Consider the following 16,390-nt stretch of genomic DNA (forward strand, 5'->3'; position numbering starts at 1 on the left):
CAGAAACAAAATATTTTGAACCACACTTGTAATTTAAATAACTATTTTGTATGTCACTCGCCACTCCTACACTTTACAGGAACCTATTTTGATCAGTTATTCTTCATACTTTCGTCTCCTCCTCTGCCCATCTACCTATGCCAAGAAAGGAAGTTGCAACTTTTATTTCATTTTTTAAATCCCTCTAAATAAAAATTTAAAAGAAGCAAATCAGAAAGAGAAACTTGCATTCCAGTAACATATGTTCCAAAATACCTAGTATCTGTAAACACTGCAGTATTTTTTTTAAGCCTATGAAAGGGTTGCTCTATTTTTTTAAAATACTTTTTAATAGGATAACTACTGAAATTCTAAGTAAATGTATAGGAATTCTTCTTTGTTACTAACTGTAAGAATTAAATGTTACTGCTTAGATCCACTTAGTCTACTAAAGCTCACAATTAAATCTTGAAAAAATGCAAATGTGGCTCTAAGGCAAGGCATGCGTGCATGACAAATCCAGAGGTATTTAAGTCTTTCTGTTAAAAAATAGGCATAGTAAAGGTGTCACTAGATTTAAAACAAATCTGTTATTTGTAAAGCATAACTTCAGTGAAGTTGTACAAGTTTATGGGCTTGTTGCTTTGTTGGGGCAGCATGACAGATAAATATTTAGTAAATGGCTTCTCAAGGTGAGTGTCTAACATATTCTGGACACGAGCCTAGTGTTTTTAGTCATGCAAGCAGCTAACTTCTGGTTATGCCTTTTTTTTTTTCTTTTTTTTCTCTCCCTGTAGGGGGATGCCCGAAGTCTTCTAGTCTCGGAAAATGTAAGCATTGGCCAAAAATTGGACTTCTCAGACACAATGGTACAACAGAAGTTGGATGAAATAAAGGACCAAATCAAACGTGAAATAAGGAAGGAACTTAAAATCAAGGAAGGAGCAGAGAACCTGAGAAAGGTCACAACAGATAAAAAAAACTTGGCTTACGTGGACAACATTTTGAAAAAATCAAACAAGAAATTGGAAGAATTGCATCATAAATTGCAGGAATTAAATGCGCACATTGTTGTAACAGATCCAGAAGATGTTACAGGTACAATACAATACTAAAAACTATTAATTTTTTTCTTAGACATTTTGTACCTTTATTTACATTGATTTATTTTAAATGAAATCCTCTAATTATAAAGGATTGCTATTGTAACCTGGTTTTCAATAGCTTTTGAAGAATTACCAACATACATTTATATTTGCCTCAAATAATAATTGGAATAATTTTAGATTTTTTTAAGTAAGTTTTAAACTGTAGTCTCAGATGACTGGTGGTCCACAGAGCAATTGCTGGTGGTCAGGAGACCGCTGGCTAGTCATGTGGTGCTTGCAATTACTTCCAATTACTAAAATGTTTAAGACGACTGCCAAAATTAGAAAAATAATTTCCTAATATTGCTTTTCCATGCAGTTTCCACAAGGAGTGTTGTGATTGCAAATGGGTGGGAAAGTGGTACAAGAGGTGTTTGTGATTTACATTATGAAAAGGTTTGTGAACCCCTTGCCTTAATAGTTTGAAACTAAAATACTAGCTCTTATTTTTTTTTTTTTTTGACAAATGTGTTTGTCATACTATTCATTGGCTAACTTACAGTAAAAATGGCTGTTTATCATAATAATTTGAATAAATCTTAGGGATTTTACATATGTAGAAGCTGTCATTAACCGATGAAATTTTAAACTTCATTATACTCTAACTTGTATTTTCCGTGGAAGTGCAGGGAGTTGGTATTAATTTTGAAAAATATCAAACTTGGCATTTCAAAATGGAATGTTTTGAAAGTAAACAGTCAAACAAATGCCTTTTTCAGTATTGTGAAATGACTTGGATAAGGACAGTATGGTGATTTGACATTAAAATATTGCTAATATGAGTCTGTTTAAATATACACGTGCCATTGAGGGTGTCTGTTAAGTGACTGTCAACTCTTGAGCAGTTTGGGCAACAGAATAAAAAGAACATATCAATCTTGTTTTAAAGTAAAGGATGCAGTGAGAGTCTTGAAACATCCTAGCAGGTGATTTCAGTAACTCACGATATCTGAGAATATGGCATGCTGCCAAAGTGCTGAGTTACCCTTGTTAGGCTTGTGTACATTTTATGTATGTCACATATATATATATTTAAAAACTTGTATGTAATTTCTCTCATGAGTTAAGACATGCAATAATCGAGTAACAGAGCATTGCAGAGAACTAAAGTGGCTGATGAAGAGGTGAAGAAATAGGAGATACCTAGATTGCAGGTGGATTCTTGTTTAAAAATCTGTACAGACATAAATTTGGAGGCTTTTTTAAATAGAATGACTTCAGAAGTGGGAGAGTGGAGATACTTGTCACATCCCACTTTCTCTTTTAAGTGGAACACTTTAAAAGCGGTCACGTTTTTGAGATTTGCAGTGCTATTTGTCTACAGGAAGAATCATTATATGTATTACAATAGCATCTGAAATTGGGGTCTCATTTTGCTGGATGCTGTACATAAATCAGTCCCTGCAGGTTTTACTCTGCAATTGGTATTTGAAAGGCGCACTATTGATTTTAAATGTAAACATTTTTTAAAATCAAGGTTTTGATAGAGCACTTTTAAATAGTATGTTTTGATTTCAAAAAGTCTTTAATTTTTTTAGTTTTTCTGCTTCCCTGTTGCTATTCAATAAGGGATGGGGAAGGTGTTTGTCATGTTCAAGAGCAACAACACTAAACAAATGGGGCCAATCCCGCCTGTCTCCATTCCCCTTCGTTTCTCTCTTTGCACTCACCTGCCTGCTAGCTTTTTGGTTTTAGTTTCAGCTTCTCTAGGACCAAGTAGCTTTCAGTTAGTAGTAAACATCTTCCACAGGGCCTGGGAAAGAATGTGCATACAGCTCTGCCACAAGAGAAGTTCAGCAGTGATGTTTACTAGTGAGTGATTCGGGAAGTGCAACTGACCATCAACAAAAAAGTGTAGCTCATGAGCTGGGTCAGAAGAACCAGGGGAAGGAGTCTGACTCTTCCTTTGATCCCTTCCTGAGAAGGCCAGAGTTATCCAGCAGAGGCTTCCCAATACCTCTTTCTAACAAGTGGCAGCTCCAAAACTCTTTGGGCCCTCTTTGTCTTCCATACTGGAGCTTTAAAGTGAAAGACACAGGAGATGACTCTTCTTTTTTTTTTTTTCAGCATGAGCAGGGGAGACTGTATTCTCAGGTTGCTGCTCTGAAGGTTCTTGCAACAAACTACCAACCACAAGATTAATAGGTGTCTGCTTCCACTTGCTTTTACTTGGTGTTAATCTCACTATTTACTCAGTGCTATTTCTGAAATTTCTTTCTTATCTAATTGCTGTTTTTAAGTCCATACAGAGCTTTTACAGTCTTGCTTCTAGTGATTATTTCAATATTGTCCTATTAAAGTATGTCATCATTTTTATATTTTGATAATTACACATACACCTCTACCCCGATATAATGCGACCCGATATAACACGAATTTGGATATAATGTGGTAAAGCAGTGCTCCGGGGGAGGGGGGGGGGTAGGGCTGCGCACTCCGGTGGATCAAAGCAAGTTCGCTATAACGCGGTTTCACCTATAACGCAGTAAGATTTTTTGGCTCCCAAGGACAGTGTTATATCGAGGTAGAGGTGTGTACAGTAAATTCCTTGCATCTAGGGGTATGTGTGCATATTTAAGTCTCCTGGGGTGGGGTGGGGTGGGGGGTGTTTCTTATGAATTCAATGTATATATCTTCTTGTTCTTAGCTCTAGTTCATATCAGTTATTCCTATGGAAGCCTTAAATTCTTTAACAACATATTTCACAACCTTTCTGAAGACTAGAAACCTTAGGAATCTTTTGTTAGTGTTTAAGTTGATAATTGAGGAAAAACTAATATTGAGATGTTTATTTTTCTTTTACGCCATTTGCCCGTGTAATTTAAATTTATTTTCTCTCGGAGCTCCTTCCATGTTAATTCACAGAAAAAACCTCCTGCTATCAGTAAATTTTCTGTCTTTTTCAAGACTGAGAATTGATGTGCTGATACAACCTCTTTTGATAATGGATGTACATGGACTAGGTGGTATGCTGGGTTAATGTTAAACTCCTGGCTTCGGTCATAAATTTGTGTGTTAGTGAGCATCTATCCATCGCAAAATCAAACTGGTAATCTTTGTTTGAAAGGCTCAGATGTATGAACTTTAATATCTTAGGGGAGGTGGCTAGACCGTGAAGATCACCATCTTTTTATATTCAGAGGGCTGACTCACTCTCTATCCTGGATCAAAGGTGTTCTCTTTGGAGTTTTCAGGGAAAGCTGATTGTCCACTTTCTCATCTGGCCTCTTTAAAGGTGCTCATTACGAACCCCAAAATTCATAATCTTTGAGGGTGCTGGGAATGCCTGTCTTTCCATCAGATAGCAGTACTCTCCTATTCTTAGTACATTTCAGACTTCAGGATTACATGGAAATTTATATTTAGCACAGAAGCTTGGGAGCCACTGTCAGTTCTGCAATAACCATATGCTAGATTGTGGGGACATACCACCTAGCACACGGTCTGTAGGGAACTCCCAGTAGTTGCTTAGTTATAGATTAAACTACAGGTTACAACTTTTTCCTGCCCAGTGTTCATGCATTTGGGGGACAGTTGTCCCTTGCCTTTCAGAATATGGGGAGAAGATACCCTAAGACTTGGTGACATGGTCTCAGACTGGCCTTGTGAGAGAAGAAGACTAACAGCTGCGAAAATAGCATTTGCTCCGGTCGCCATGGTCTCTTTGTGGATCTTCAGTCATGTTTGTGGAAAGCAGTAAAGTCAAACTCTCCTTTACTTGCTGGATTCAGGGTTCTAGACAAATAAATTTCATAGTCCCACTTAAGAATAAAAGAACTGGGTTTTTGCAGGTCAGAATTATGGTATGTTGATTAAGTGATGTACGGATGAGGCACCTGAATGCAGTGTGATTCATTAGATAGTGCTGGGACTGGAACTCTAGAGACCCTGGGTTCTTTCTCTCTCTCTCTCTCTCTCTCTCTCTCTCTCTCTCTCTCTCACTGATTTGCTATAGTAATTTGGGGAAGTCATTTACCTCTCCTTGCATGTTTTCTTATCTATAAAATGTCTGTAAAGATAATCTTTGTAAAGCACTGTCAGGATTTACAGAAGGAAGATGCTATGCAAATGTTAGTACAGACTCTTATTATGGCACAGCATCTAACTGTAGCCAGTACAACTTTTTATTAGGGCTGTCAAGCGATTAAAAACATTAATTGTGATTAATCGCGATTAATAGTACTGTTAAACAATAATGGAATACCATTTATTTAAATATTTTTGGATGTTTTCTACATTTTCAAATATATTGATTTCAATTACAACACAGAATACCAAGTGTACAGTGCTCACCTTATATTTATTTTTGATTACAACCTAATACAAGCACTGTAGTGCAATCTCTTTATTATGAAAGTTGAACTTACAAATGTAGAATTATGTACAAAAAATAACTGCATTAAAAAATAAAACAATGTATAACTTTCGAACCTACAAGTCCACTCACTCCTACTTCAGCAAATTGCTCAGACAAATAAGTTTGGTTACAATTTGCAGGAGATAATGCTGCCCACGTCTTGTTTATAGTGTCACCTGAAAGTGAGAACAGGCTTTCGCATAGCATTGTTGTAGCCAGCATCGCAAGATATTTACGTGCCAGATGTGCTAAAGATTCATATGTCCCTTCATGCTTTAACCACCATTCCAGAAAACATGTGTCCATGCTGATGACGGGTTCTGCTCGATAACGATCCAAAGCAGAGCAGACCGATGCATGTTCATTTTCATCATCTGAGTCAGTTGCCACCAGCAGAAGGTTGATTTTCTTCTTTGGTGGTTTGGATTCTGTAGTTTCCACATCAGAGTGTTGCTCTTTTAAGACATCTGAAAGCATTCTCCACACCTCGTCTGTCTCAGATTTTGAAAGGCACTTCAGATTCTTAAACCTTGGGTTGAGTGCTGTATCTGTCCTTCGAAATCTCACATTGGTACCTTCGTTGCGTTTTGTCAAATCTGCTGTGAAAGTGTTCTTAAAATGAACAGGTGCTGGGTAATCATCCGAGAAAAACATCCAAAATATTTAATAAATTTCAATTGGTATTCTATTGTTTAACAGTGCGATTAATCGCGATTAATTTTTTTAATCGCGATTAATTTTTTTAATCGCATGAGTTAACAGTGATTAATCAACAGCCCTACATTTTTTGAACGTCAGATTCATAGTTTATTTTTTTTCACACACACATATTTGCCATAACTGTTACAAATTAAATTGCTAATAAATCTAATTTACAGAAATGTATATGAATTATAAAAGTTGTTTTGATGGTGCTTTGGCTGCAGTGCTACATGTCTTAATGCCATAAGAAATGATTTTCAGCAGCCACTTCAAGAGGAGGATTAGATGAGGAATTGGCATTAAACCTCAGTCATTAAGCACAGATTGCTCAAAAAGCTGTAGCATTGAACCATTAGGTTCAGCATATTTTCTCTGATGATTCAAAGGTAATAGCTTTTGCCACAACATAGAATAGGTTTTTTCTCTGTTACAGAGTTGCTGGTGAATCTAGCCTTGTTTTAGAAGTAAGGCTTTGTATCTAGATCTCTCGTTATCTTTCAGAATGTTACATTATTCAATGTGAGAGGCAGAGTTTTAGGAAACTTAAGTCAATGTGGTGGTGTTTAACCCAGTAAAAAGTATTGGACTGTATTGGCTATGTGTAAGTTATGCTTCATTGTCAAACAAGATTATGGATTCTTGGTGGCCATTACTACTGAAAATCTGAAGGATTAATTCTAATCCAAAATATGGGCATGTTTATTTTGTTGTTGCCTTGTGCATGTATGTAGAAGTGTTTTTCAAGTTATCTTAATACTCTCCCATGTATTTTAAGACTAGAATTTACATAGAACAGTTACTCAAGTAGCATAGTGCTGAACTAGTTGACTTGTAACACGTGAACAGTTTATTCATATAATACTTATAATATGCAGACTCCTATTTAGCTAGATACCCCGGGAGGTACTACTGTATTGTTGTTGCAGAACACCTTTTTGGGGGGAGAAAATGAGGCATTCTTCCTTACCTCATCACACTTTTTTTTTCTGTGCCTTATTTAATCTCTTCTCCCATAAATTATTCTTCTGTTACATGCTTACAGTTACACAGCATAGAACTAATGGGCGGGAGGAAGATTTAACCGAAATGGCAGGGAATGGGAAAGGTGAAAGAGAGCCATGATGAAGAGGGGAGACAATGTGGAGGACACAATTAGAAAGGCTAATGCTGCCTGAAAAATTATTTTTTCAGTGAAAGAACATGATAAAAATGGGAAGAAAATTAAAATAAGTTTCACAAAATCTTTTAGTTTTTTTTAAACACTTATTTTGTGCATCATTTCTGTGAAAGAACAATATTGATGGAATCTGAGACAATCTGATACTTACTGGCTGCTTTGGTGGTACTTACATTTTCCCAGTTTTATGCTATACTTTGGAAGTCTCCATTAGGTTAGTGTTGGAGTTTTGCATAAATGTAGCTTCTGCATAGTATTCAAAAGCCACCAAAACAAGATTATTGTAGTTTTTTATTAATAAGCATTATAAATTTTGAAACTGCTGATAACCATGTGGAACAATTTTTCTTATCCATTCCATTGCCTTGAACTTACTTTGTGCTCAAGGAAAGAGTACTGATGTGATCTCCTAGCATGAGCTGTTGGTAGTAAAAACACAGCAATGTGCATCTCAGGCGCTTGTTGGTCATGACACTGAAGGAGCTAAAATACAATTAAATAATTTAAAATAAGATTAAAGTTAACTAGTTACCAAGGGTGCTTGCTTCTAATTGAATAGCTTAGCAGCATGCAGTAGTACCATCTGGGACACCAAATTCAGAAAGCAACCTGGGTTCCCAGATCTCATGCTGAGCTTGTTGAAAAGATAATGCACTTAGCATCCGAGGCAAGAATCCCCACAGAAATGCATGACAGTTTCAGAATGAGATGAGCTCAATTATTCCACTAATGACTTCAATTTGGGTGGCAGTGTTGATCAAAGTGAGGATTTAGAAGCAAAAACCATGTTTGCTAATAAGTACTGTACAAATCAAGCTGAAGAGACTTTACAAAAAAAAAAAAAAGTCCAAAGAATAAAAAATAAAGGTCATGGTCATATATTATGAACAGAAACATTTCAAACTGAAAATTACCATGATTCAAATTTAACCCTGTCTTGTTTAAAAATGTGAGAAATGGGTCATCAGTGAGTTAAAATATTTTCTTTAACTTGTTTTGTGAATTTGGTGAATTAGTCTCTCTCACAAAAGCAAAAGACTGAAACTGTTAAAAAAAAAATATTATGTAGTGCAAGCAAGTGATGTAAGTGTTACCACTCAACTCTGCCAGTACCCACTAGTTTTAACCAAAAACACTTGTGTTTTCTAGTCTGAGCAAAAATTATCATGCTAGTTATGGGAACCAGATAGACATCCACTAAAATCTGTATTGAAAGCCAAACTACTTCATTCATTACATAAACTAACTTCATCTAGGCATCAATAGGCTGTTAATCCACAGTACAGTAAAACTCTCCACATCTGCTGTAAGTTTACGGGCTTCATTAGTATAAAAATTAAAGGATGCAATATACAAATTAAATCCTGCATTTTCATTATTGTGCAAGCAAATGTGGCTAAATAATTGGAGAACCTTTTATTCACACATACCTCTTCCACCTGAAAAATACTTTTTGTACCAGTTTAGCAAAGTACTTAAGATCATGTTTAATTTTAAGCTTAAATGACCTGGATTAATTTATTACTCTTGTTTTGTGTTATGGTAGTGCCTAACGGGCCCCAATTGAGACTGGAGCCACATTGTACTAGGTACTGTACAAATATAGAATGAGAGACAGCTCCTGCCCCAAAATACTTACAACCTAAACAGACAATACAGAGAGAAGGAACATTTAAAGGCATTGCTGGTAGTGCTGCCTATAGTTAAGGTTGCCCAACACTTTCAACTATAAGATCCTGTTTTCAGTTGCTTAAAACTTTAACCATTCACCTGAAATTTTCTATGCTAGATGCCTGCTTCAGGGTGTTTCCTTCTTTTTTATTGGAGGTGGGGGAGGGGAAGAATTTCAGCAAAAAATGGTTCTATTGTATTTTCAAAAATACATTGTTTTGCTCTTGTTACATTCCAACAGCCATTTCCTTGAGAAGATCTAATGCCTCCATGCTTGGGAGCAGTGACTCAGAATTTACAAGGGCATTTGCCTTGGTGTTAGGGATGTGCCTTTTACCTTCTGCTATGAAAGCCAAATTTGAGTTGGTTAAGTTGTCAGTTTCTGAAAAATTATAGTTCAGACATACACAGTAAAGGTCTGTTGGAGGCAGGCAGTATGCATAGGACCATGGAGTCCTAGGGGTGCTGCCGCACCCCCTGGATTGAAGTGGTTTCCATCATATACAGGGTTTAGAGTTTGGTTCAATGACTCTCAGCACCTCCACTATACAAATTGTTCCAGCACCCCTGGCAGTATGTTCTCTGAGGATTGTCTTCACTGAGCATGCTCCATCCCCACAGAGCAACTGAATGTGCTCTGTCCTGCAGGGGCTAAGCAGAAATTTTCCTGCTTTTGTTCCTCTAAATTAGTGGTTTTCAAACTGTGGGTCACAACCCAGAATTGGGTCGCGGAATGGAAGGGACTGGGTCGCAGCGGCTCTGGTCAGCACCGCCGACCGGGCCGTTAAAAGTTCCGTCAGTGGTGCTGCCCGGCTAAGGCAGGCTAGTCCCTACCTGTTCTGATACCACGCTGTGCCCCAGAAGCGGCCAGCAGCAGGTCTGGCTCCTGGGGGGGGGGGGCACGGGGTCTGCGCACTGCCCCCGCCCTGAGCACCGGCTCTGCACTCCCATTGGCCGGTTTCCGGCCAATGGGAGCTGGGGGAGGGGGCGGTGCCTGCGGGCAAGAGCCACGCGGAGCCGCTTGCGCACCTCCACCTAGGAGCCAGACCTGCTGCTGGCCGCTTCTGGGGTGCAGCGCCTGCCTCTGAACCCCTGCTGTGCTGCTGACTGGGAGCCACCCGAGGTAAGCTCGTGCCCCAAACCCCTCATCCCCAGCCCAGAGCCCTGACCCTCTCCCACACCCTGAACCCCTAATTCCCGGCCCCACCTCACAGCCCTCACCCCTGCACCCCAACTCTGTCCTAGTCCTGAGCCCCTCCCAAACCCCTCATCTCCAGCTCCGTTGAGTCACAGGCATCAACAATTTTCTTCAACTGGGTCTCCAGAAAAAAAGTTTGGCCCCTAGAGCAGTGGTTTTCAATGTGATATCAGGCGGGGGCTCCCAGTGACCCTCTGCTAGCAATCAGGCATCAAGGAGGAAGCAACCTGACTTAAATGCAAAGGAGTCGGGGAAGGATTAGGCAGGGGACAATAGGAGCTAGGTAGGGTAGTGGAATATGAGTTGGGAAAGAGGAGAGTGACTGGGAAAATAGGAGCACAAGCGCAGAAGTCTATAACCATTAGAGAACTCTCCCCTCCAATACCTGGTAATGAATGTAAGATTCTGGAGTCTCAACATTCTTTGCTGTCTAGTATACAGCTTGAAAATCACTAGCAAAATGGATTTTTTTCTCCTCTAGTAGTTGATCCACATTGAAGGTAACAGCCTACTATTGCTACAAGTTATTCAGTAAGCTCAAATAAAGTGTTGTGGACCTAAAGGTCCCAACCCTGCTGATGACCCATGTAAGGGTCACTTTGGTTCTACCTGATGGAGGAATCATGTTGTTAAAGACTATTATAATGCATATGCACAAGGTGACTGAATTACAGTTGCACAAGTAACCTTAAATCTGATATTTCTTAACGTTTGAGTGTTTTACTCTGGAACCGTAATGTGCTTTTAATGTAGGGGAAGGGTTCCATAATTTCCTAAGTATGTGTGTTTTAAAAAGCAACTGTAAAAACAAACTTAATCATATGCAACTATAATGATTCCACATGGGTCATCAGAAAGGTTGGAGACTCTACCACTTGAGCTAATTGAGTAACTGGTAATTATTCTGTGTAAATAATATGCAAGTAGAGTAGATGATGTGATGGCTTGCACAGGTTATGATAATTATGACATTGGTTTTGTTTACATTTTTGAGTGGGAAAATTGTTAGGTGAGGATTAGCTGAATGGAATGACAACAAAAAAAGGGGGGGGGAGATGGAACATGGAAGCATGTGGGATAGGTTTATCTTAAACCTGTTCCCGTCATCTTAAACTAAGCTGAAATAAGACTATTTAAACAGAAATAGTTTCCAACCAGCCTCTGGAACTGGTTTAACAAAGACAGTTTAAAGAAACTTAAGTTATACCAATGCAATTCTACGTTTAGGCCGGGGCTAAAACCCAGAAGACAGGATGTCCTGGGAAACCCAGAAGGAATAATTTTGGTGGTTTTAAAAATGTTGTTACAACATTATTTTTATTAACCTGAGCTTTTGGGCAGAAAGGATGAAGTGAGACTTTAGGAGGCACCTGAATGAGGAAAGTGTGGTGCAGAAGACAATTGAGAAAATTGCTGCACCAAAAGCAGTTGTTATGGGAAATCTGAGAGCAGCCTTGACAGAGATTGAAGTCTGTAAGAGAAAAATTATACAGTAGACTTGAAAGCAAATGCATTAAATCTCCAAAACTACTATATATGCTACTTATCAGACAGTTCTGCAGAAGTAATGTGAAATAGCAGATGCTAAAAAGTAAATGGCATTTGGAATTGGGAAGTTGCTAATGTAGTGCCTCTTTCTTTTTCTGTGTGTGTATATAAATAAATTATTAAAACGAGAAGTTCTCAGGAAGTTGAACAGTGAGTCTCATTTTAGTTCCAAGGAAAGTAATTGAAAATTTACATAAGAATAGAATATCCCAACACTCCGTTAAGTATAACCTTCTAGGGACAAACCAGGATGGCTTCTCTAATATAGTGCCTCTCTATTTTATTTCTTTTAAGCAGAAAATAATTTAGATGATGTGGTGGACATAATTTACTTGGCTTTTCAGAAAGCTTTGGTTAGGGGCCCTATTAGCCACAGGTTAAAGGACAAAATCTTACTGGGGATTAAAACTGGTTAAGCAATAGGAAATAATCTAGTGAACACTGATTCTTAGAATGGAGAGAAATTAATAGTTTGTGCTCCAGGAGATGGAATTTGGACAAGTGACTAACATACTTCTTATCTAGAGGAGGAAGTAGATGACAAGTCATGGAACTTGTTGATGACAGTATAACTTGGTTGGTAAAAGCTGCAGCAAATTCTGTTAAAAAAGGAATAGGGATCTAAAATAACAACATTCCCAAGCAAGAATGTATCATTCTCCGTTCCCAAGTTATAATTTTTCAATAATCTGGCTGCTCAGTTAATTATCCAGATACCTGTGATTCCATTAGTTCCCCTGAATCAGCAATCAGCACAGTATATACATACTGTAAGGAAGAGTTCATGTTATCAGTTCCTTCATCTTGCTGTAAACTGCATCTGGCATGTCTCTAATGATTGAAATAATGTTACATTAAATACATTATATCTATCTGTTTGTAGACCTTACCAATCACCATTGAATATGGTCATCCAGGAACCTTTCTTCTTTTTCTAGTTTAAGTTGGGTTGGAGAGTTTGGGAAGGCTTAATGGTAAACTACACTTTGCACTTAAACTTTAGACATCTTAGAAAAGACACATTCTCCATGGGGACAGATAAACAAAGCTGGGTACCTTTTACCACCCCAGTCAGTGATTCATGTGTATTAGCCCATGTGCAGGAATCACTGAACTTTCACTGCGTTTTTCACACTAAAGCATATTTGCAATATTGTCTCAAAATATCTCTGCAGAGTTTTAATATTTAAATACAAAGCTTTCTCTTTGTTAAACATTATATTTGAAGTATATTAGAAAAGCTTTATTGACTTGTTATGAAAATTACATCTTGTATTTAATTCACAGAGTGTCCCAGAACACCAGATACTCCAAACAGTGACCCTCGTTTTTCTACTAACAACAGATTGATGGTCTTAAAAAAGCAATTGGATATAGAACTGAAGGTAAAGCAGGGAGCAGAGAATATGATACAAATGTATTCAAATGGCTCTTCAAAGGTAAGGCTTTGGAATACTTATAAAACACTGAAATAACCAAAAATATAAAAATCATGTAGTTTGAACATATGAACAGTGTGCTATTTTTTTATTTCAAGAAACTACAGAGTAATGTAGAACTTAGAGACAATTAATATTATACTCTTCACCTCCAGAAGCGTGATTTCATCCCATCGAAGGTGCTTATTAAGAGTAGTTTAGTTTTCATCAGTTCTATCCCCATGGGTTTCAATCTACATCATAAATCGAGTTTATGAAATCTAGCACCTATTAATCTTTGATTATGCATGATTCACTTTGAAAAGCATGGCAAGCTGTGTAGTGCGCTGCATGGTGTGACACATTGGGATGCTTATTCTGGGTATTACAGCTTTTATGAAGGGAAATCATGCCTCACCAATCTATTAGAATACTTTGAGGTAGTCAACAAGTGTGTGGACAAGGGTAATCCAGTGGATACAGTGTACTTGGACTTTCAGAAAGTCTTTGACAAGGTCCCTCATCAAAGGCTGATAAGCAAAGTACGCAGTCATGGGATAAGAAGGAAGATCCTTCATGGATTAGTATCTGATTAAAAGATAGGAAACAAAGGGTAGGAATAAATGGTCAGCTTTTGCAATGGAGAGAGGTAAATAGCAGGGTTCCCTAAGGATCTGTACTGGAACCTGTTCTGTTTAACATATTTATAAATTATATGGCAAAGGGGGTGAAGGGTGAGGTGGCAAAATTTGCAGATGATACAAAATTATTCAAGATAGTTAAATCCAAAACTGACTGTGAAGAGTTGCAAAGGAATCTCACAAAACTGGGTGACTGGGCAACAAAATGGTACATGAAATTGAGTGTTGATAAATTAAAGTAATGCACATTGGAAAATATAATCCCAACTATACATATAAAATGATGGGGCTCTAAATTAGCTGTTACCACTCAAGAAAGATCTTGGAGTCACTGTGGATAGTTCCCTGAAAACATCTGCTCAATGTGCAGCAGCAATAAAAAAAAAAAACTACCTATGTTGGGAACTATTCAGAATGGGATATATAACGAAACAGAAAATATCAAAATGCCACTGTATAACTCCCACCCACACCTTGAATACTGCATGCAGTTGTGGTTGCCCCATCTCAAAAAAAGATATATTAGAATTGGAAAAAGTACAGAGAAGGGCAACAAAAATGATTAGTGGTTTGGAACAGCTTCCATATGAGGAGAGATAAAAAGACTGGGATTATTCAGTCTAGAGGGATTTGATAAATATCTATAAAATCATGAACCGTATCAAGAAAGTGAATAGGAAAGTATTATTTACCCCTTCACATAACACACAAACCAGGGGTCACCTAATGAAATTAATAGGCAGCAAGCTTAAAACAAACAAAAGGAAGTACTTCTTCACATAATGCTCAGTCTACCTGTGGAACTTATTGTTAGGGGATTCTGTGAAGGCCAGAAGTATAACTGGGTTCAAAAAAGAATTTGATAAGTTAATGGAGGATTGGTCTATCTGGCTATTAGCGAAGATGGTCAGGGAATGTAACCCCATGCTCTGGTGGGTCTCTAAACCTCTAACTGCAAGAAGCTGGGCCTAAACACTCAGGGATGGATCATTTGAAATTGCCTTGTTCTTTCCCTCTGAAGCATCTGGCACTGGCTTCTGTCAGAAGATTGGATACTGAGCTAGATGGACCATTGGTCGGGCCCAGTATGGCTGCTCTTATGTACAAAAGAGTGGTGCATCTTTTTAATCCATTGGGCTAAAGGATGATTTGACCAAGATTTTTGAGCTCTAGTGTTCATGCCAGTCAAGCAGAATGTGTCTTTGCAAAATATGCCTATGAAAGGCATACATCTGTTTTAGTCAACAGTAACAGATTCTTGTACAAAGACAAACTTTCCGTGTTTTCCTCCCATTTTATAGGGAAGCTATCAGGATTTTATGAATCTACTATTAATCTTTCTAAATATAAAGTGTATTAGTTCTTTTTAAGGGGTGATGGTTCTAATTTTTCTAATGTGGAGGAACACTTGGAAGAAAGCTAAAGAGAAAACTTACTTAAATGTAAGGATTTTTTTGTAGATGACTTGATATTTTATATAGTAATAGTCTTACAATCTAACTTTCAGACATTAACAAATGTTACAATAGAGCTAAATAAATTATAAACCTGAATTTATATAATACACACATACAGTAGAATCAAAGATGTTCCAAGGAAAAATGTATAGAGGAAAACTAAATGGGTTCTCTTTAATTTTGTGGCTCACATATTATTATTTTTATGATGTACATAGTTCTAGATGAGTCATCTAACCAAGGCTTTTTTAAACCAAACACGGAAATATTTATTTATTCGTGGATATAAAGGAAGTCTCAATATTCAAATGAGCAAAATCAGACAGCACCTAATACCCTTCTTTCTTATGTAAAAACCCTTCCCCTCCCCCATGATATCTTTCTTGAGTGTAACTAAGGCTAGGTCTACACTACCCGCCTGAATCGGCGGGTAGAAATCGATCTCTTGGGGATCGACTTATCGCGTCTCGTCAGGACGCGACAATCGATCCCTGAATCGACGCGCTTACTCCACCAGCAGAGGTGGGAGTAAGCGCCGTCGACTGGGAGCCGCGGCAGTCGATTTTGCCGCCGTCCTCACAACAGGGTAAGTCGGATCTGATACGTCGAATTCAGCTACGCTATTCGCGTAGCTGAATTTGCGTATCTTAAATCGACCCCCCCCTGTAGTGTAGATGTAGCCTAAGAGTGGATGAATGCAACAGCCAATGAAGGGAAGTGCATTGATTCTCCAGCTGCACCCGCAGAAAGAGTGATAACAGAATATGCTAAGAGTATATAAAATAATGAAAGGTATACAGAAGATAGATCAGATGCCTCTGTTTTGTCACGTAACACAAGACCAAGGGCACAATCAATGAAATTGAAATGTGCCAAATTCAAAACTGATTTTTTTCCCCCCATACAAAACAGTCTAGTGCAGTGGTTCTCACTCTTTTTTTCACGGACCACTTGAAAATTGCTGAGGGTCTCAGCTGACGTCTTAATGATTTTTCCAAATGTTGTTTGTACCGTTAGCTAACTATTGTAAAGCATTTTGGATAAAAACGCTATATTAAAAAAAACCTTAATAATTGATTTTTTTCCTACAAATA

The 16,390-nt window shown here is 37.9% G+C and overlaps 1 protein-coding gene across 1 annotated transcript in view; it reads left to right on the plus strand.

The window, feature by feature from the left end:
* The first annotated feature begins 780 nt into the window (after positions 1-780).
* Positions 781-16,390, plus strand: part of PKN2 (protein kinase N2) — a 60,978-nt gene continuing 45,368 nt past the window's right edge. Inside the window, exons 1-2 of the mRNA XM_065408944.1 lie at positions 781-1,077; positions 13,068-13,219. Coding sequence (XP_065265016.1) covers positions 846-1,077; positions 13,068-13,219 — 384 coding nt within the window. The 5' untranslated portion in view covers positions 781-845. The remainder of the gene's footprint in view (positions 1,078-13,067; positions 13,220-16,390) is intronic.

The sequence above is a fragment of the Emys orbicularis genome, chromosome 8, assembly GCF_028017835.1.
Source record: "Emys orbicularis isolate rEmyOrb1 chromosome 8, rEmyOrb1.hap1, whole genome shotgun sequence".
Taxonomy (NCBI): Eukaryota; Metazoa; Chordata; order Testudines; family Emydidae; genus Emys; species Emys orbicularis.